This window comes from Micromys minutus, assembly GCF_963924665.1.
Source record: "Micromys minutus genome assembly, chromosome: 7".
NCBI classification, from domain to species: domain Eukaryota; kingdom Metazoa; phylum Chordata; class Mammalia; order Rodentia; family Muridae; genus Micromys; species Micromys minutus.
In genome coordinates, this window is record NC_137976.1 from 62,232,806 (window position 1) to 62,254,691 (window position 21,886).

At 45.9% G+C, this 21,886-nt stretch overlaps 2 protein-coding genes across 4 annotated transcripts in view; both read left to right on the forward strand.

Annotated features, from left to right (window-relative positions):
* Window positions 1-5,249, forward strand: part of ATP13A3 (ATPase 13A3) — a 77,029-nt gene extending 71,780 nt beyond the window's left edge. For all 3 annotated transcript variants that reach the window (XM_080919339.1, XM_080919341.1, XM_080919340.1), the window contains one exon: window positions 1,935-5,249. In XM_080919339.1, the coding sequence (XP_080775465.1) occupies window positions 1,935-2,132 (198 nt within the window). In that variant the 3' untranslated portion in view covers window positions 2,133-5,249. The remainder of the gene's footprint in view (window positions 1-1,934) is intronic.
* A 2,505-nt stretch (window positions 5,250-7,754) lies between these two features.
* GP5 (glycoprotein V platelet) lies at window positions 7,755-9,455 on the forward strand (the record flags this gene model as incomplete). The annotated part of the gene is made up of 1 exon (XM_080918828.1): window positions 7,755-9,455. One exon carries the CDS (start codon window positions 7,755-7,757, stop codon window positions 9,453-9,455), a length of 1,701 nt encoding a protein of 566 aa, XP_080774954.1.
* Window positions 9,456-21,886: the final 12,431 nt, after the last annotated feature.

A 21,886-nucleotide genomic window follows, 5' to 3' on the forward strand; every position in this document is an offset into this window, starting at 1 on the left:
CCACCAGGCACATGTAAAGTCTTTCATGGTGATAATGGAGGTACTTGGAGAACAATTTATCTTTTAGTTCCCTAGATTGTAGTTCTGCTTATCTGTGACTGCAATTGTGCCTTTAATGTTTGGGAGCAACTCAAACTCTTCTACAAACTGAAGAAGAGGGGCAGACTTACTGATGGTTGTCTTACTGAAATGAGAGAAGGTCCATGGGAATTCGTTTTCTGAGCTCTCATTTTGAAGTACTTTTAGTCCTTTCCATTGGCTACTCTTTGCCTTAATTGATGGAACAATCAATTGGTTGAGGCAGAGCTTTCACTTCTTAGTTTAAGTTGGTCCAACCATTGCTATTTAGCTTAGTCGGCCTCCCCAGTACTAGGATTGCAGGTGCTATACATGCCTGGCTCCTGTTGGCCAATTAAGAACTGTATTTTAAGTATACATTGTAACACATATGCCTTTCTTGGCTGTAGGTTCTTTGGATGTTCATGTTAGAATGTTCATCTGGTATGCTGAGTTTATACCATTGCTTCTATTGAGGTTAGGGCATGGTGTGGGCTGGGTCAGTGTTGATGGGCAAAAACAATCTAGAATTTAAATTGTACTTGGGGAGTAATAGCCAAAATAATTTATGGGCTGTTTTCAGAGGTCAGTTAGATTTATTTAAAATTCATATTTTGAGTTTTTTTTTTCCTCCTCTAGAACTCTGCCTTCCAAGGATTATTAATCTCAGGTCATATTCATCAGTAACTTCATGATTGATCACAACGGTTTTGACTTACTATTTTGTGTATTGGTGTTTTGTATGCATGCATGTCTGCACCCTATCTGTGCAGTGCCTGTGGAGGCTAGAAAGGAGGCATTAGATTCCCAGGAACTGGAGTTACAGATGCTTGTGAGCTGCCATGTGGGTGCTGGGAATTGGACCAGGTCCTGAAAGAGAACCAGTGCTCTTAATCACTGAGCCATCTCCAGTACTTGGCTTGTGTACCTTTCTATGTTTCTCCTTCCCATTCTAGAGCACCAAGCTTACTGAATAAAAGCAGTTTTACATAAGTGAGGGTATTGTGTTACTTATTTGTTTTGAAATAGAATTTTACTATGCAACTGTATGAGCAAGGTTTGTATTGACTGCTGTGATAAACAACTTTGACCAAAAGTAACTTGGAGAAAAGGCTTATTTGGCTCACAGGTTATACTAAGGGAAGCCCCGGCAGGAACTGAAGCAGAGGCTGTGGAGAAAAATTGCTTACTGTCTTGTTCCCCATGGCTTACTCAGCTTGCTTTTTTAGACAGCCCAGGACTACCCCTCCAGGATGGTGCCACCCCCCAGTGGGCTGGTCCCTCCCACATTAATCATCAAGAAAATGCCCCACAGTCTTGCCTAAAGGCTAGTCCAGTGGAGGCATTTTCTCAGTTGAAGTTTTCAAATTCTTCCCATATGACTCTGACCTATGTCAGTCATCTTAACAAAAAACTAACAGCCCAGCACCCAAACTGGAATTGCAGGTATGCACCATGCCTGGCCAAAGCTGTGGTTTTAAAAGACAAGATTTTTAAAAAACAAACTGTACCAATGAGGTCCTGATTTTCACCTTACGGAGTTTACTTGGTACTTTGTGTTTGGAAAGTGATATTAGCAGCAGCAATGATACTTTTCACTGTCTTGTTATAAAAGTGATTGGTGGGTATGGGTAATATAAAAGTAATTTGAAATAGGGTAAGAAGATTTCCAAATTAAAAACTAAAAATATCTTCTCATTATTTTCTATTAAGAGAATATCTCCTTTAAAAACAATCTGTTCCTAAATTGAAAGCTGGCTTTTTTGCATGAATTTTTTTCTAGTTATTTGCTATATTCAGAAGTTATTTTATATTGTTCTGTGCACAATGCATGCTTTAACCAAAAAGCCCTTACTCTGGTGTTTTTCCTTTCCTAGGAGTCAGTGGATCGATGGGGAAAATGCTGCTTGTCCTGGGCCCTGGGCTGTAGAAAGAAGACACCAAAAGCAAAGTACATGTACCTAGCACAGGAGCTCCAGTATGATCCTGAATGGCCACCTAAGCCTCAGACAACGACGGAAGCCAAAGCTGTAATAAAGGAGAATGGATCATGTCAGATCATCACCATAGCATAGCAGAGACTGCTCTGCTGTTCCGGTAGCAGTCCTCTGCAGGATGAGGACTTTCCTGACCCTGTGTCAGTCTATATCCCTCATAATATGCCAGTTGATTAAAACACAAAACAGTAAAATGTCATTTGCTGCACAGTTAGTTATTAACTATAAATCTGGCTATATCTTCATGCAGTAACCTAAATATGATATACATTTTATATTGGGTATGAGAGAACTGTGTTTAGATTTTATAGATTTTTAGCTTTTGACACTAGTTTGCCTCTTTTTCACATATCCCCTTATTAGAAAGTTCTTTTACACATAGGCCCCAAAATTGTGATTGTTAAAAATAATATAGCTAATTGTGATTAGCCTTCAGTGAAAATAGGTTGAAAACCTGTTTTGATCCAGTGTTTTCTCCCAAAGAACTCTATGTTAAACATGCACCAGTTTTCTTTTATGACCTGGAATTAGGAGTGAGTTTGTGTGTTATTGTTAATAGAGCAACTCAGGTGACTTCCATTTCTGGTTTTATATTCTTTGTGTAGCCTGCCTGGGTGTCACTTTCTAGACAGCAAGGTGCTCCACTGCTGTCTTGAGATGTCCTTCATAGTATTCCATGGGTCCCATGTATCTGACATAGCAATCTAGTTAAGCGAAGAACTCTCTCACTAGAAATATTTGTTTCTGAGCCAAGCATGACTGTAAAGGCCCCTAATCCTGCACAGGAGGCTAAGGCAGGAGGATTGTTCTTAGTCTTAGGATAGCCTAGAATAGATAGTAAAAGCCTGTCTCAGAATACACATGCAAAGAGAGATATCTCTTCAAACCTGTTTGTTTTGCTTGGTTGTTTTTGTTTTGGGGGGGTGCTTGTATCATTTTAAATGTTTCATATTCTCTCCCCCTTACCTAAAGGAATGGAATGATGCTGTGTTTGCTTTGAGTTAGACCTTGGTATATATCTCTCCTTTGAATAATAGGGCTAAAAAATAATAATGAATATTGAATTTGAATGACTTACAAAGCAATATGAACTTGTAGAGCTTGTTTCTTGCCATTAGGTGGCACAGGAAGTCATCACAGGCCTGTTTTGTAACAAGCTTGAGAAAATTAAAAAAATTAATTTAGCCAAAAGGAATGAGGAAAGCATTTCCACATTTGTGCTTTATCTGACTTTGTTAGTTCTCAAGGACTTTCACAATGCCTTCCTAGGTACAACCTGGCAGTTTGACAGTGTCCAGTTATTAGAGTAAATGTGGGCAACTGGAATTGTTATAAAATGAACCCTAAAAACAAATGTAACATTATTCTGTGTTCTATCATAGCTAACAACAAGTGTATGCTTTCCACTCCGGGTTATTTTCCTAACCAGTTTATTAAATGTTAGCCAGATATGTGGACCCCCTCCCCCCCTTTTTTTTTTAATGTTACAAAGACCCGAATGATGTTTTATAATTGTAGGAAAAGCAAATTTGTCTCAGGATCACTGTTACTGCTATTGCCACTAGTGATTCTTAGGAAATACATAATCAACATTTTTTCCAACAAAATGTATGATATTATTATATGTTAGATAATAAGAACGATTGTCCCATGAATGACTCTATGAAGCTATGCATCTTAGACCTCCTGAGCTGTGAATTAGCACTGTTTTCTATAGTTATTCTCTATTGTTTTATACTTTCCATGTTTGTTTCAAATAATGGTAATGTTTTTCAATCATTTTCTGAATTGTTAACTTTTATGCTTTGGTTTAAATATTGAAACATGATTAATCGCTAAGTACAGCTTAGAAACCCAGTATCAATTGTATTTAACATCTTTAAGAGCATGATCATAAAGGCTATTTTGACACATCATTTTAACATTTAGAGTTGATAAGGGTTTATATCTCATCTGTCTATATTGTTTGCAAAGGAACAAGGTGTAGGTGAGAGAAAGCATTTGTATGAAGTTATATTTGAACAGGATAGGTTATTCCAGTTGAATGTTGTTCAAAGAATGTCTGTGAATCCAGACATGGGTCCTGCTTAGTGCCATAGGTAGACTGAGTCTCCTGTAGGTCATCATTACATAGTAATTTTGGTTCTGAATTTTACATTAAATTATTTGAGTATATATAGACCTAAAATTTAAAATCTGTACATATATTAATTATTTTGATGTATTAAGATTGAAAATATTGCTGATTTAAATTTTATTTATGCACATACTTAAAGGACAGAAATGTCTGGAAAGTATTTGTTAAATAATGATATGTAGCTTTTTAACTTTTTAAATAAATAAGATTTTTTAACGTGGGTCTCCCTCAGGGTTGTTTAAAGTTGTTTTTCTCCCTTATGTATAAATGAATAGTGGTAACTATGTTTCCTACCTTCTAGCACCAACTGCTGTAAAGGAATGTGCAACAGTGCTTGGGTGAGAGTGGAGGAGCCAACAACAAACACTTTTATAAGTTTTATATAAAAGCCTAGGATTCAAAAGCTCTCCAAATCGCACTTTTCCTTTAGGCAGACCTGTTATTTGTTTTTACACTTTATTTTCCCATGTTGATGAAAGTACTGCACAGTTTCAGAGGCATGGCAAATAATGTGTCTCTTTCATTCGTGTGTGTGTGTGTGTGTGTGTGTGTGTGTGTGTGTGTGTGTTTGTGTACATACATATTCATGTATGTATATATATATTCCAAAAGCAGCAAAAACTTAAATCCAGTGAAGAGCAACTTCAAGCTTTAGAGAACATCTAATATCTCATGCATGCAGTTTTGTTGTATCAGATAGAAGGGTTTTGTATATTTATGGTGGGAGGCTACTGGGAACTTTTAACAAAATAGGGTATTAACTTTTGTACAGTCTTGGCATTTATATGTATTTTAATGTATTACAATTTGGTAATTATGTGCACATGAAATTAATAAAAGTTACTTCCTGTTATTTGTGAATTCCCCGAGACCGTGGATTTTTTTTAAGTAACTTTATATATCAGAAATGACACATCTTTATATTTTTAAAATTGTATTGCTGCTCAAGAATGGTACCCTGTTGTCAAAAAGGTAGATATTCATAATTGAACATTCAGCGTTGTAAATAACCATATGAAATCTTTTTTGATTGAAGCTATTCAAAATAAAAATTTTAATAATTAAATGTGTCTATACTTTTTTCTGGTTCTTTACACACTTGTCTGATTTTTGGTTATGTAAATACAGCTAGTTCTTTCAGGACCAGTTTCGCTGTAGTGGAGTTTGGTTGTTTGTTGCCTGGGTGGGTGGTTGAGAGGAAGACCGCTTGACTATTAGCTTGAAGGACTGGTTGTGGGAAGAGGTAGCTGGCTGGTGCACACTGCAAGCAGGATGGCAGTCTGGGGCTCTGGAGTTGCTTCTTAGTGAGAACTAGAGCCAGCCTGTTTGAAGTAAGGTCCAGGGATCCCTTTGTCTACCATGCTTAGTTTCCCTTGTGAACTGCAGGGATTAAATGAGTCTTCATGCTTGCAAGGCATTTTGCTTATCTAGCCATTTACCCAAACTCTAGATCTTTGTTCTTAAAGTGGGTGAAGAGTGACCTTTCACTTTGTGTTAAAAATGGAAAACAGTGATAGGTCCATACAAAGGAATCTGTGTGCTAAGGTAAAGAGCATTGGAGCATTTAAAGGAATTGGTGGGTATTTTGTCTTGGAGGGATTTACTTGATAAACATTACTTGACAATGGATAATGGCATTTATAAAGGATGTCTGTCTACATTATAGTTGCATATAGGAAAATTAACACAGCTGGACCTTGTGATGCATTCTTTGTGATTCCCAGAGTTTAGGACACTAAGGCCAGAAGATGGTAAATTTGGAGCTAGCATGGGCTACATATACTCAGCAAGGTTGTCTGAAGGAGAGAAGTGGACATAAAAGGGAACCTGAGTTTCTCAGAAGCTGAAGAACGGGTGGTCTTATAAGACATCAAATTTGTCATGAACAGAAATGCATATTGAGAAAATAGGTTGGTGTGCGGTTTTGCTCTTCACGCTGGGCCCAAGCTGTTAGGTGAGAGGCATTCATGGGAACTATAAATGGCCAAGATTGAAAGGATGATGTCAAGCACAAGCTGGAGATGTGATGTGTCCTCACAGGGTATATGGCACTGTGTCAGTACAACCACCGTGGTGGTCATGTTAGATGTTAAACTGAACATGAACAATGCTATTACTGAACATGTTTGATAATGGCTACACTGTCCATTGGGGGGTGGGGTCTGAGAATTCTTTAGTCTTAATTAAGAAATAATGTTAGGCAAAGGAGATGGCTCCTCGGGTAAAGATACCTCCAAGACAGATGGTATGAGTCCTTGGGAACCTACAAGGAGGAAGGTGAAAACTGAAGTTTTCTGACACCCACGAGTGGGGCACAGCCACATGTGCACCCACATACTCATGCACAAGAATGAGAATTGGTGCAATGTAGCATGTTGGGGGGAGGTAACCTATCAGTGTGGTCAATGTAATGAGACCATGCCATTTCTGGGGAAAAGTGGCCTTCTACTCTCTAGCTTTGACAATAGGACTCTTCTTTTACACGTGGACTCTCAAAGTTTGAAAGCTCTTGACATTAAAACCTAGAATATGCCCAGTGGAGATAAGTCTTTTCTTGACTTTTTATCTGGGAAGGTTTTTATCCTCAGGATGCAAGAATACTCCCTCTTCCTTTGTTAAGTGCTAAGTCACGAGCAGAGTCACAAGCCTTTCAGTCAGTCCAGAGTATACAACTGCTTCAGGTAAGGACAAATATTCTTAAATTGGTGTATGCAGTTAGAGGCTCAGTCTGTATAGGGACAAACGGAGACCTGGTACAAGAAAAGGTATAAAATTTTACCTGGGAGACATTGAGTAAAATAGTATTACTCTGTGCTTCCTCGGTAACTCAATCCCCAGAGTAGTTTTATTAAGCAGCTTGACTTACCAGCAAACAGGAGTGCATTATTTAAATGTGAGTCAGAAAGACTAACTTCAGATTCTATTTACATGACCTTTAAATTAAACTCTCATGCATTGGAGCACTCAGCCTACTGCGCTCATGTTACTGTAACAGTGCAGAGTTCAGAGAAGCAAGGCACAAAGCAATGGACATTATTTTTTTCACCGGGCCTGGGGGGTTACAGAAGGGTGCAATGTGTTGTGGGGTGTTCGTATTTTGAATATATGTAAGAAATTGAATTTAGTGAGAGTGGGCCTTGATGCTTTTTTGCTGACTGTCGGGGATAAAGCTTCCCTGCTAAAGTTGTTAAAGTCAGTGGCACAGCCAGTCCCAGTAGGTCTTTTCTCTGGAAAAGACGGTGACAATTGTAATTCGCTCTGTAACGATTTTAAGGTATTGCCCATTCTGTAGCTTGAAAGTGCCCAAATGTCAATGTTCTAAACAGAACCAGGGAAATTGCTCAGTGGGTAAAAATGCGTACTTATAAGTCTGATCTAGACTCTCTCCAGCACCTAAATGATAGAAAAGTAATTTATTTTTTGCAGTCAGCCTTTGTAAAAATGGAGGGAGACTTGGTTGTATCTGGACATTCCAACGCAGCGAGAGAGCTGGTGGTGCTTGCTGCTGGTGCAAGACTCCAAGATCTGCTCTGAGTCTTGTATTATGCTCTTGCCTTTCAGACATGCTAAGGAGCGCCCTGCTGTCAGTGGTGTTTGCACTCGTGCGCGCCCAACCCTTCCCCTGCCCCAAAACCTGCAAGTGTGTGGTCCGCGATGCCGCGCAGTGCTCTGGCGGCAGCGTGGCTCGCATCGCTGAGCTAGGTCTACCCACGAACCTCACACACATCCTGCTCTTCAGAATGGACCGGGGAGTGCTGCAGAACCACAGCTTCAGTGGCATGACGGTCCTTCAGCGCCTGATGCTTTCAGATAGCCACGTTTCCGCCATCGACCCCGGCACCTTTAATGACCTGATAAAGCTAAAAACCCTCAGGTTGACGCGCAACAGACTCTCTCGTCTTCCACGTGCGATCCTGGATAAGATGGTGCTCTTGGAACAGCTGTTCTTGGACCATAATGCACTAAGGGATCTTGACCAAAACCTGTTTCAGAAACTGCTTAACCTGCAGGAGCTCTACCTGAACCAGAATCAGCTCTCTTTCCTTCCCGCTAACCTTTTCTCCAGCCTGGGAAAGCTGAAGGTGTTGGATTTATCGCGAAACAACCTGACCCACCTGCCCAAGGGATTGCTTGGAGCGCAAGTTAAGCTCGAGAAACTGCTGCTCTATTCAAACCAGCTCACCGCTGTGGATTCCGGGCTGCTGGGCAACCTGGGCGCCCTGACTGAGCTGCGGCTGGAGAGCAATCACCTCCGCTCCATCGCACAGGGTGCCTTCGACAGCCTCGGAAACCTGAGCAACTTGACTCTGTCCCGAAACCTTCTGGAGTCTCTGCCGCCCGCGCTCTTCCTTCACGTGAGTAGCGTGACTTGGCTGACCCTGTTCGAGAACCCTCTGAAGGAGCTCCCGGAGGTGCTGTTCGGGGAGATGGCTGGCCTGCGGGAGCTGTGGCTGAATGGCACCCACCTGCGCACGCTGCCCGCCGCCACCTTCCGCAACCTGAGCGGCCTACAGACCCTGGGGCTGACCGGGAACCCGCGCCTGAGCGCGCTCCCGCGCGGCGCGTTCCAGGGCCTGACGGAGCTGCGCGTGCTCGCCCTGCACACCAACGCCCTGGAGGAGCTGCCGGACGACGCGCTGCGCGGCCTCGGGAGCCTGCGCCAGGTGTCGCTGCGCCACAACCGGCTGCGGGCCCTGCCCCGCACGCTCTTCCGCAACCTCAGCAGCCTCGAGACCGTGCAGCTAGAGCACAACCAGCTGGAGACGCTGCCAGGAGACGTGTTCGCGGCCCTGCCCCAGCTGACCCGGGTCCTGCTGGGTCACAACCCCTGGCTCTGTGACTGTGGCCTGTGGCCCTTCCTCCAGTGGCTGCGGCAGCACCAGGACCTCCTGGGCCGAGATGAGCCTCCGCAGTGCAGTGGCCCGGAGCTACGCGCCAGCCTGTCGTTCTGGGAGCTGCTGCAGGGTGACCCGTGGTGCCCGGATCCTCGCGGTCTGCCTCTCGACCCTCCAACCGAAAATGCTCTGGAGACCTCGGCTCCGTCCCAGATGCCTAACTCGCAGTCCCGGGCGTGGGTCCTGCTGGTGGCCAGGGGTGAAAGTCCCGACAACAGCCTCTACTGGGGTCTTTATATTCTGCTTCTAGTAGCCCAGGCCATCATAGCCGGGTTCATCGTGTTTGCCATGATTAAAATCGGCCAGCTGTTTCGAACATTAATCAGAGAGAAGCTCTTGTTTGAGGCAATGGAAAAATCGTGTAACTAATTAAACTGTGACCAGTGCATTGTGGACGGGACCCTAAGGAGACTCCAGTCCATTCCTCCATTTCCCAAGCCTGTTCTCCTCTCCCAGTTCTTCCTCTCAGCATCCCTTCTCCACTCTCCTCAGAAGTACCTTTTGTAAATCGCTACTGCTTTCTACCCGGGCCTGGTTTTCCTCCTCTGTTGTTAGTTTCTGGGTGGGGTGGGGTGGGGTGGGGTGGGAGACCTGACTTGGCTGGTGTTTGGCTCATCGGGTCCCATGTGCAGCGCTGAGTGCCTAGTGGAGAGAAGAGCTTTTTCTTGGTTTCTGAATTTGAAGACATATATCCTGCCAAGTGGGCAAGACCTCCCCTGGAACCACCAAGGGTTGAGTAACATTTGCTGAAGGAACACCGGCCTAAAAGGATCCCAGACATGAAGGCTCTTCCCAGGAAAAAGCTGGCACGTTCTTGTCCCTTTCTACCTGAAAGGAGAACTCTTGTCTGTTCCCTTTTGTTGTCTCATTTTGAGTCCTTTCTGCTGTGAGACTGTTTGGAAGGGCACTGATCTCTGATCCAGTGACAAATTTCAGGACAAGCCTCTTCTGTGACTGGCTGAGCTAGGACACAGAGGCGCTCCCCTTTCAATCCCTGTGACAGCAGCCACTTGGTAGCACCCACTCCCGACCTGGCTAAAACGGCTGCTGTCACAGACGTGGAGATGGGAGTTCCCGTGTGTTTGTAGCTCAGCTCATTACAGGGGGAGGGGGGCTTGCTCTGAAATGAAGGCTCCCCAGGAACCAGAGCCTGGCCGAGGGGGTTCCGGAACTCATCTGGAGAAGCTGTGTGCTGGGAAGCTGAGCCATTGGCCTCCTGGGGGTTTCCATATGTCATCTGTTTCCCATTTCCTAGAGGTAAACGCCACCTCATTTCACAAGCATTTATGGAGCAGTGACCATAGGACAGGTGTTCATGACGGTAATAATAGAGCTTGCTTTCCAGGGGACTGCGCGGGTGTCACCGTCTCATTTGTCCTTCCAATAGAAAACAATTAAACCCTTGTTGCAGTAATTGGCTGCCTGTGCTTGTGAGAGACAGTGGTTAAACACATGCGCTGGGAGCTGACAACTGAGGGTTCGGTCTTGGTGCCCCACTTACTAACCCCTGAGGACTCTGTACACACATCCTGTAAGCCTGGGTTTCCTCATCCTTGAAAGGGGATGAACCGGCACCAGCCTCATAGGGCTGTTGTGAGAATTAAAGGCAATTATAAAGGCTTTACCCAGAGCCCTGCATACAAAAACAGCCTAGTAGGTGGTAGTTCTCACTAAAGAGCATGCAGCGAGGTTCCTCCCGACCCCTTGCATTTTTGACACTGTCTCACGCTGCATCCCAGGCTGGGTTTGAACTTGAGATCCTCCTCTACCACGCTCTAGGAGTATAGGCTTGGGCTGTTACTTTCAGCTGATGTTGTAATTTCTAAAGAACTTCAAGATCTTTCCCCCTCTGTATATAAAAGAGCGAACCTTCTCAAACTGGAGGTTATATGCAAACCAGCCGTATCTGCCACCAGGAGGCCTCAGTCCTGCGTGCTCAGGTTCTGTGCTTCCAACATCACCAAGCAGGAGAAAGAGCTGGATCGTGGCGTCAATCAGTCCACCCACCTTTTCAGCACCAGCTTAGCTTCAAATTTCTTCTTGGTGAAGCTTTCTCCATCTCTTACTTTGTGTTTCCTGCACTTCCTTCCTCTCAGGCCCCGGGCACCACGCTCAGTCTGGTCCTGGGTATGATTTTAGAGTATCTGTTTAATTAGCCACTTGTGCTTATAAACTCCTTTGATAGTTTTTATCTTGTTTATTGCAAAAATTTGGAGCCACCTATAGCCCAAAATCTAGATTTTTGGGGGGTGGGGGTGAAATGACTCAATTCTAACCACTCTTCTCTGAGGTAGGCTTCCTAGCTCAAAGCCTGTTCTATTCACCTGTCAGAGGATAACAGTTGTCCCTACTAGAGCTTGAAGGACCAAATGATAGACCACAGGCTGGTCCGTGGGGCAAAGGCAGATGTTTTGATCAGCTGTTCTGGACCCCACTGTTCTACTGTTTCTCACTACCTCTTCATACCTTTCGTCATCTGGCAAATTGATTGACTACTTTATCTCAAGCACTCTGGTAAGTAGAAAGTCTGAGCCGAGAGTGAAACAAAAATGTCCACTTCCGTGGGGTTATCCTCTGGGGTTTGACTAGCCATGACATTGATTCTAAACTTTAGGACATTCAGAAACTTCCAGAAAAATGTAGAGGATGGCTTCAGACACTTGGCCGGCTTCATAAAATGTTTACGCTTTGTTCTATTCGATTCAATTGAACAGTACCACAACTACTGACAGTACTGAAAACACCGTCCCCTTTTCCTCATTCTTGAGCAATAAAACTGCTCAGGAAATGTGTTTTACAACCTTCTATGTGGCACATTTTAAACTTTTACCTTAGTGATGCTAACCCGAATACAGGAGTCCTCGGCTCCAGGAAACTTGATGTTTATATAATAGTCTCTTAAGTAAATATATTACCATTTTATCACTTTCTTTTTTGTTTGTTTGATCTTGGTTTTGAGACATAGTCTTACTCTATAGCTCTGGGGGTGATTTTTATAAACTTTCATGCTTGCATCTTGAAGTTTTCCTATGCTCTGAAAGCTTAGAGTTTTTAGAGGTCCTTATATTTTATGTAAGATCTTGCCATACATAGATGTTCCCTCTGGGATGTTTTTGTTGTGTGTTTCCTATTTATCTCAAACCCTTGATTGTTACTTCACATTTTAAAGCAGAGGGAAGACAAATAACTGACTTTGGGAGTAATATGCACATATGAAAGAGTTTAGGGGGCACATTTATTTTAGGCCACTGGGCTAACAAGCTGTTTTAGTTTGTTTTGAGAACATCATACATTAGAACTTCCTCCACATCCCTCCCCCTACTGCAAATCTTCTTGTGCCTCTCTGGTCCCTCCCAAATCCATGACATTGTGTGTGTGTGTGTGTGTGTGTGTGTGTATGTGTGTGTCTGTGTGTGTGTGTGTGTGTATGTGTGTGTGTGTGTGTGTGTGTGTGTGTGTTTAACCTGAGACCATTTAGTGTCTGACCAGTAGGGATTGGACAACCTAGTGTCCCTAAAGGAAATGGATCTCATTCCCTACTATCACAGGAACCATCTGTCACCTGGAACTTTGTGTCTAGGGGTAGGATCTTGTGGGATTTGCCTGTCCCTGTTGGCGTGACTTGACTGGTGTCATTATGCTGGCCTTCTTCAGGTGTCCATCATGTTGAGAGTTCCCCTGTCATGTATGTCTAGGGTTTGGGGCTTTGTTCTTGCTTGTTTGTTTGTGGAGAGCTCTGTCTGTCCAGGAGTTTGTAGTCTCTTTAAATCACTTCTTTGTTTTACCCGTTCCCCTAGGATGGGAGCAGAAGCTACTGTCACACACAAGCTTTCATTCTTCATCTCATATCTTACACTCGCCTTCTCTTCCTACATGGTCTAAGCAACCATCTGCCCTCTGTGAAGTTCTGTGAAGGAGATGACCTCTCTCCTCCCACCCTGGCTGTGGTTCGAGGCTCGGCTACCACTGTGGCAACCGTTCTGTTTCCTAAACCCACTGTATGAGGCCTTTGGCGACAGTCCCCATTGCCTCTGGTGTAGAGCCTGACACTGTTCAATCCCTGAACATCCGTCTGGGTGCAGTCCTGGGGAAGGCGGTAGCTAATATCCAGTCTTGTCTGTTTCTCTTCTCTAAGTTTCTAGTTTTGGAATGTCCCCTGACTTCTGGGAAGAATGTCTCCATTCCCTGGGTTCCTCCTGTGCTCTGTCCTTCGTCCACCCCAACCTCCTCCTGTGCTTCTCTTCCCTTCCTAGAACCTAGAACAGATCTGGGCTGGACCTCTGATGATGCTGGAACCGACTCAGTCTGTTCTGAGAGAATTTTCTCTGGGCTTCCCAGCTTTTAAAAATCACCATTCCTTCCAGGGTGTGCCGAGGGCTGGGAGATTCCGGGACTCACTAGCCAACAGCCTGCACCCCCTCATTAGGCCCTGGAATGTTACGGGATGATCCATCAACACCATAAAGAAACAAACATTGAGTCTAGTGGCTGGTCTGGAGTGGGAGGCTGACACCTGCGGGGAGAAAACAATAAGTACCCTCCACCTAGTGCTGCCCTCTGCCCAGCTTCTGCCCCCATACCTGCGTGGTCACGGTGCCAGTAACTCCTGGGTTTTATTAGTCAGCACTGGCTCTGATGTTTCTAAATCCAGCCCTTGGGAGAGCTCTGTATTTTCAGGGCTGCACCGCCTATGTGCCTTTAGTGACATTTAGAACGCCCTTCCCTGTGATTTCAGTTGTCCTAGACCTTACAACCACCCAGGAATTAGATATTATTAGCCCTCTTTAAGGCCAAGGAGCCGGGTGCTGGTGGTGCATGCTTTTAACCCCAGAACTCAGGAGGCAAAGGCAAGCAGATCTCTGAGTTTGAGGCCAGCTTGGTCTACAGAGTGAGTTCAAGGACAGTCAATGCTACACAGATCATGTCTTACCTATACCCCCTCGCGCCCCCCCCCCCCCCCGGCTGAGATCTACAGTGGAGAAAGGCTGTCACAGGATTTCCATTCTCCCAGCTACCAAGTGCTTACCCTGTTTCTCCTGGTATGGGCCACACCAGCTGATACAAAGGCCCACAGTCAGGGGGCACACATACTCATGGGCACAACTGTACCGACCTAGGGGTTCTAGTCCTTCAAGACTGAAAGGAGCTCCCTTAAAGCTGAATATTTTCTGTAGGTGGCCTTGGCTTTTGGTGAAAAAAAAAAAGAGAGAGAAAATAGGCATATAAAAAGACAAATGGGTAGAAGTAAAGAAGAAAGAAGGGAGGGAGAGAAAGGGAGGTTTCTAAGAGTGGGTTGCTGACAGCAGCTACAGGCTGCTCTCTATCCAGCAGGAGCCAAAGCCCATAACTCTCCACTGACTCAGTTGCTCCATTCTTACCAGGTGCTCTGAGTCAAAGATGGTAAGGTAATACAAGCATGTGCACAGAAACTCTGATGTCCCCAAAGGAGTCTGCCTGTCACTACTTGCCAGGAGAGCAAGGTTCTGTCTGCTCTACTCCCCCCATCCTAGATGGGCTAATAAGGTGACACAGAGACCTTCCAAAGGGATTTAGGACAAATTCGGGGTACCCCAAGCTGAGCCTCAGGGGACCTCGTCTTAGTTAGGGCATCTACTGCTGAAATGAGAACACCATGACCAAACAGCAAGTTGGCAAGGAAAGAGTCCGTTCAGATTCCACTTCATCACTGAAGGACAGCAGGGCAGGAACTCAGGCGGGGCAGGAACCTGGAGGCCGGAGCTGATGCAGACCCTGGAGGGGTACTGCTTACAAACTTGCTTTCCATGGCTTGTTCAGCCTGCTCTATTATGGAACCTAGGACCTCCTTGCCCAGGGATGGGGCTACCCAAAATAGTCTGGGCTCCTCCCCATCAATCACTAATTGAGAAAATGTCTTAGAGATGGATGCCATGGAGACATTTTCTCAATGGAAGCTCCTTCTTCGCTGATGATTCTAACTTGTGTCAAGTTGAAACACAAAACCAGCCAGTGCACACCTCGTGGCTCTATTAGACAACTGTACACATGGTTCTCCATTGTACAGTCCTTTCTGTGGTTTAGCTAAAGTCACCGAACACTGTGGGGCTTGTTAATATTCCAGCAATGACAGAGACATTGGGACTGCAGTTCAATTAACAGTGCCGAACAGAGAGACGTCTTTCTTAATTCATCCCTGATGTTTGGTTGCTTCTTGAAGAGTAGTGAGCCTCTCAGGACCAGAAGCAATCAAGATCTTGGCTCTTTCTTAAAATCAAGTAACCGGCTAGGCATTGGTGGTGGTGTGCCCCTTTAATCCCAGAATTTGGGAGGCAGAGGCAGGAGAATCTCTGAGTTTGAGGCCAACCTGGTCTACAGCATGACTTCCAGGACAGCCTGGAACCTTGTCTCAAAAAACCAAAATGAAAAGAAAAACAAGCAAGTAGCCAAACCAAGGATAAAAGCAAAGCATGCTTCCTTCCAGCTATCCTGCCCACACCAAGGGCCTTTGAGCAGAAATCTAGCGGAGCCTTAATCATCCACAGGGAAGAGTTTGCAGTTCTCCAGCTTTGGGAGGTAGATTAAAAACCTCTGATATGTTCTAACCCCAGGCCATTTAGATAAGTTATCCTAAACAAAGCACATTCAACCGCCACATTACCGAAAGGACTCAATGGGAGGTCTGGGTTATCTCAAGAGTCCTTTGTGACCACAGGAGTTTGACTTGTTTCAAGGTTGTGGTATCTCAGGACAGCAGCACAAAAGAAAGGATGTCCTGTTTGATGCCTGTCATCTATTCTGTGTCCCTGAAGCCAAAACTACTTATGCTTAGCTTTCCTCTCATGGACACAGTGGGTACTCAGGGTGGGCACATACTGCATGGGTGGATGTTGCAGTGTGTGAGCTGGCAGCTGGCCTACACCTTGAACATTTTGTTGTGTTGGCGATTACAGTCTGGGTGGGTGGTGTGGACCCATTAAGCGTTTAACCCACTAGCAAGCAAATACCAGGCGACTTGTTCTATGTCATTTCAAAGAAATGGGGTCTAGTGGGAAGACCTGGAGGTAATAAAGTTTTTGCTGGGTCAGAGAAATAATTCCAGCACTGTCCAAGGTTCTAGTGGCCCAACATGCCACAAAGAGTTTCCTTTTCCAGCCATGCAACATTTGGCTCCGAGAAAGGAAATCCTGGTGTTGGATTGGAAAGTGGCTTCTAAGATCCCGATACCTCAGCTTGTGACTAACCACCCCTACCCTGGCTGAACTGGGTGGGGTCTGGGTGTAACCTACCACCCAGGCACTGGTCAACTGAGACACTGACCAAAAACCTCGCAGAGCCACCTGCCTGAGTCGAAAGGCAATTTGCAAAGACAGTCCTGGCTTGGGTGCTTCATGCCCTAGGGTCAGTCCCCATTCTTAGTCAAGCACGACAAACCAGCTGTTCCAATAGCAGGCTTTTTGAGTTGCTGTTTCCAGATGTCATCTTCTGGGCTGGATGAGTATCTGTGAAGATATTCGGTGTACCTTCACAGAGTCCTTGAAGGATTGTCCAAACAAGAGTGGGTACAGGATTATCTATTTCCCGACATCCTAAGCCTCTAGACTTCCACCCCTCCTTCCTCCCTTCATTCTAGCTTAGTCCTCCCGAGCCATATCCCTTTCCTGCTAGGTGCCCCACTAGAGAGCTCTGTGTGGTGACTCTACACAGAGATACAGCTTGATAAAACTAATGCCACCTTGTCCTTTATCCAGTCTTGACCATCTCCAGACTTCAGAGATTATGACTGAAAGGTCCCAAATGGTCCCAAACATATGTAGGCATTTTTAGATGCAAATCCTGTCACTTTCCAAAGCAGGATTCCTACAGTCGCCCTGATCCATGTGACTTTGAACGAGTCCCTTGCCCTCTTGGCTTTGGTATCCTTGTGTGTGAAGTGGGAGTCTGGAGCAGAGGGGACCATCCAGCCCAGGGTCTGACTGCTGGGTCCCAAAGAACTCCTTTCTCACTTTCCTTCACCCATCCTCTACCCTGGTTGGGTCAAAGCCATCTCTAATCACCCAGCCTTCCCACACAGTCTGCGTGGAATGGCTCCTCCAGTCGAGCAGCTGTACAAAGCTCCCTTTCCAGAATAGGTAGACAGTCAGGACATGTGTCTGCCCTACAATCCTCGTCCATGTGTCCCCACGGCCCTCGCCACACCTCGTGGAAACACCTAGGCCAGCAATCTCATGGCTCCTGATTGAAGGGGCCAGTCTCCTTTGCACCACTGGTCCTCTGTGCTAGTTAGCCGCTACCTGGGAGCGCTGAGTGGTGGTGGTGGTGGTGGTGAGTGAAGTGGGGGTTTCCGAGGTGGCTCCTTGCCCTGCCACTGTCATAAGGAGGTTCCCTGGTTTACCAAGGACCCACTGTTGACTCTGACATTGGATGTGAGCAGCTGTCTTTGGAACAAATGTAATGATATCACAGGAGCTTTGTGACCTGGACCTCCTCCGAAGATCTGCTGATATCCAGGGGACACAGTGAGGCTCCCAGGGGGCCACATCTCTCTACTGTCTTGGGGCACATTACAGGTGCTCATGTTAGCCAGGACATTCCTGGGCTTGTGGCTGTAGCTCCTGATCCTGAACATTGGCTTCTGTCTGGATTCTGAAATGTTGAAAAGCATGTTTCTGAACTCATCCAGTCAAGCGCCCTGCCACAGCAAGACACCAAGTCCTCCGCTGAGACCACCTCCACCATCCCTCCCCACAGGGCACCAGCTCTTAGTTATTGTCACTGAGGCTGACGCAGTAGGGAGACCGGAGGGGTCTGGGCAGCTCACTAACTAGGCATAGAAATCTGCAGGGCAATGGAATTCTGCACAGCTGCCCCCGAAGCCTGTGATGGAGGGGTAGTGAGGATGGGCTCCAACAACACCATAGAGTAGGCCACGGGGGCTTCCCAAGTGTGCCACCGCTCTGCTGGCCTGAGTCTACCTAAATGGAACAGAGCTCTGACAAGCCTGGTGTGTAGACTGTACAGCAGATGTACCTGTCCCATGATTCAACCCAGTCCTACATTTCCCTTTCCCCATGCGGCTTTGCCGTCTTTGCACAGATTAACAAAACTCGCACGATGCTGTGTAGGGCATTTCAGGAAACTCGGGCTAGGAAAAGAGGCTAATTCCAGTTCGACGGACTGATTTCTGGGGAGGAAAAGTCCCACACTTTGGCACCAGGCTGCAAGGGAATCTTCAGCTTCAAGGTCTGATGTTCCAAAGCTCACTTGACAGGAGTAATGAATGTGTAGGGGGAGTCGCTGAGAGGAGAAACGTGCCTTATCCCTTTCTCTTGCTGGCCACAGATGCATCTCACACAAGCCTGAGGACCAGAGGGTAGGAATCTGGCTCTCGGAAGGGCCACCTCTTAGTCTGTGATGGTGCCTCGGCCCTGTGGAGACAAGTACCTCTGGATCTCATGAGACCCTGTAGCTGGCAGGGTTGGGCTGTATCAGTGTCCCCTAAGAAGACCCTTATTGGAATGTCCCACATGGCCCTTGACTCGGGGCTTTTCACTCCTCTTCGGAGCATCTTCATTATGTGTGGTCACATCTGAGGACCTGGTTCCCATCTCTGCTAGAAGGCTAAGGGAACTGGTCCATCCTGGCGAGGTTCCCTCCTCTTCCTGATTCTTTGCCCTCTTACCTTGGCTTCCCTTACATGCCCGGTCTTTTCTCTCTGCTACTGGATGCTGAAGCAACCAAAAATGGCTGCCATTCGTCCTCTCTCTTCAGGCTCTGCCTGTCCTAAGGCAGGTACAAAGAGTCCTTAACACCTGAGTGACAATCAGCTTCACATCCTGAATCCACTGGGGACATCGCCTGGCAAGTCCTAGAGGGCTGTCATCACGTGCCTGGCTAGCACAGAGACAGCCACGTCATTGTCTCCTCTACCCAAGCCTGGTAGTGTTTGTCTCTGTGGCCATGGTATCTGCTGCCTCTTGCCTGTGTCACAGGTGAGAAGATGCCAAGTCTACCTCTAAAATGGGAATGTGTTTGTTTTGGTTGTTTATAATACTGGGACCACAGGGCTTGGCACATGCTAGGTGAGTGTTCTTCCACTGAGCTATCATTTAAGAGACTAGCCTCATTAAATTGCCCAGGCTGGCCTTGAACGTGTAGACTTCCTGTCTTGGCTTCCCAAGTAGCTGGGATTACAGGTCTGCACTACTTGGCTTGGCAAACGTTCCTTTAATTGCTTAACACGGATGCTGAAAAGCACATGGGTCTTATCTGTTTGCGCAGCCGAGGTCTGGGAATGAACTTTGAGCATTTACTTTGGTCTTACTCCTAGCTCCCTGCTAGTCTTTCCCTCTTGTTCCCCCAGCTTTGATTTAGGCGATCTCACCAAGAATCATTGGGAGGGCTGGAGGAAGGCTCGGCAGCTAAGTGCATTGACTGTTCTTTCAGGAGACCTGAGTATAAGTCCCAGGACCGACACGGCGGTTCACAACTGCCTGTAACTACAGTTCCAGAGGATCTGACACGTTCTTCTAGTCTCTTTGGGCACTGTACACACGTGGTGCACAGATACACGTGCAATCATAACACCTATACATGTCCTGCTTTGTTTTTGTTTTAAAACTTAAAAACCAAAGGAGTAGGTGGAGCGATGCGGCCAGCTCCCTAGGCTAGGCTCCTGTGGCCGTGTCTCTTGCAGCCTGTCATGTAGGGCATCCAGAACAGACCTGTTCGTTCATGCACAGATTAAGGGAAACATTGAATCCCTTACAGCGCCCATCCCTGACCTTTAATTAGGTGTTGTGACGCGCTGGAAGCCGCTCCGGCCGTAAGGATGGCGATGTTGTTAGTTTAATCATTTCAAAGGCTGCTCTGTTTTATGGCGGTGTAAAATTTGGAAGTCTCATATTAAAATATACAATTAAATGTAACTTGAATAAATTGCTTTAGGCCAAGGAGAACTTTTCCCCCCCTTCTCTTTCTTTGCACCTGCCCCAGCCCTTCCTGACCCTCATTTGTTAACTGTCTGCCTTCAGACTCCCCGGGCCTCCTCTTTCAGGGAATGGAATGCAGAGCTCTTTGAAAATGAACATCTCAGAGGCATTTGCCAAGCTTGCCACTTGGGCTTGGCTGATTCTTCAGGCTGATGTGACAGTAACGCAAAACAAAAGCAGCCTGTGTTTCTCAACCTCCCTGACACTGCGACCCTTTAATACAGTTCAGTTCATCATGTTGTGGTGACCCCCGGCCATAAAAATCATTTCATTGCTACTTCATAACTGTGGTTACAAATTGTAATGTAAATGTCAGACATGCGACTCGATGGGGTCTCGACCCACAGGTTGAGAACCACTGCTCTAGGGCGATGGGCCGAGGGCGGCAGATAAAATAAATGACACCACACCATCATCACCTGACAGGTGTGGAAGAACCAGCCTCAGGATCCTGTTAACTGTTCCAGCTCATTCTCTCCAACAGCAGCCTCCCCCAAATCGGGCTATGCTCCTGTCTATGGTGCCCCCCCAAACCCATTCCTTTGCTCCAGAGCTCGCAGCTGCTCCACTTCCTTTAAGGCCCCTGAAGCTGCCTGTTCCTTACTTGTACTTTGCTTATTATCCTGGCTGGACCTCTCCTCCCTCCTCCACTGAAGCCAGATGCTTGGCTTATAGGAAAGTAAGACCGTTTTGAATTTGGAGCGCCTTGTATAGGTGTCTTGGGATAGGGACCGAGGATCATTCCAGCTTGTCTCGGCAGGGATCTCATGAAGCAACTTGCCGGGCCTTTGGTTCTGCACCCTGAGTTCAGTCCATCCTTGCAGGCTACCAGTATGACTCACCTCAGGAAAGATGGCATCACTGGTCATTCCCAGATCCACTCGAGAGACACGTTGGGGACGCTCGGAGGACAGGGTCTTTAAAATGGAGAATCCAAGGAATGTTTCCTTCACTATAAAAACCATTGGTCAGCATCCGAAAAAAATGTGAAAAAAAATATGACAGACAAAATTATAGGGACAGGAATATGAGCCATATTCCTGTCATCTGGAGACAATCAGGCCTTTGTCTAAGGCTTGGGTCCTGCCAGCTGAGTGAGGAGACCCAGAGCTGGCAGGGCAGAGGGAAGGCTTCCACAGTCGGCCACGCCCTCCAGAAGCAGCTGCCAGGATACTTGGATTGGTTTTCTGTGGTTTCCATTTTTGCTTAATAATGTGAGAAAGAAGTAGTTTTTATCTTGTCGAATATCATCTTACTATTGCATTGATGGACCCCAATTTTCTGAAACATGATTTTACCTGGGGTTTACTTTGTGCATTATAAAATATACAGCACACAACATTTTCCTCAAAATTTACCATGATAAAATAGATATAAAACATAGCAGGTTGACTATTCTTCTTTTTAACTGTTGGAATTTTAGTTTTTCTTACCTGAGGTGGGGCTGGCAGCCAGGGACAGTTTTGTGCAGTTGGTTCTTTCCTTTCATATCACATGGGTTGAAAGGTCAAACTCAGGCTCAGGTCTCAAGGTTTATTGGACAGCAAGCACCTTTACCTGCTGAGCCATCTTGCCAACCCCTCTTCTGTTTTGGTTGAGGCAAGATCTCATTATGTAGCCTAGCCTCAGCCTAGCAATCCTTCTGCCTCAGCATCCCGAGTGCTGGGATTATAGGCGTGAATCACCACACCCAGCTTGCATCAGTCATTTTAAAATGTACAATTTATGGCATTAAGTACACCATAATTTTGTGCAGATGCTTCCATCACCCAACTCAACCCATTATCAGTCCCTGCCCCCCACCCTTCCTCCATGGCAACCACTCTGTTATAT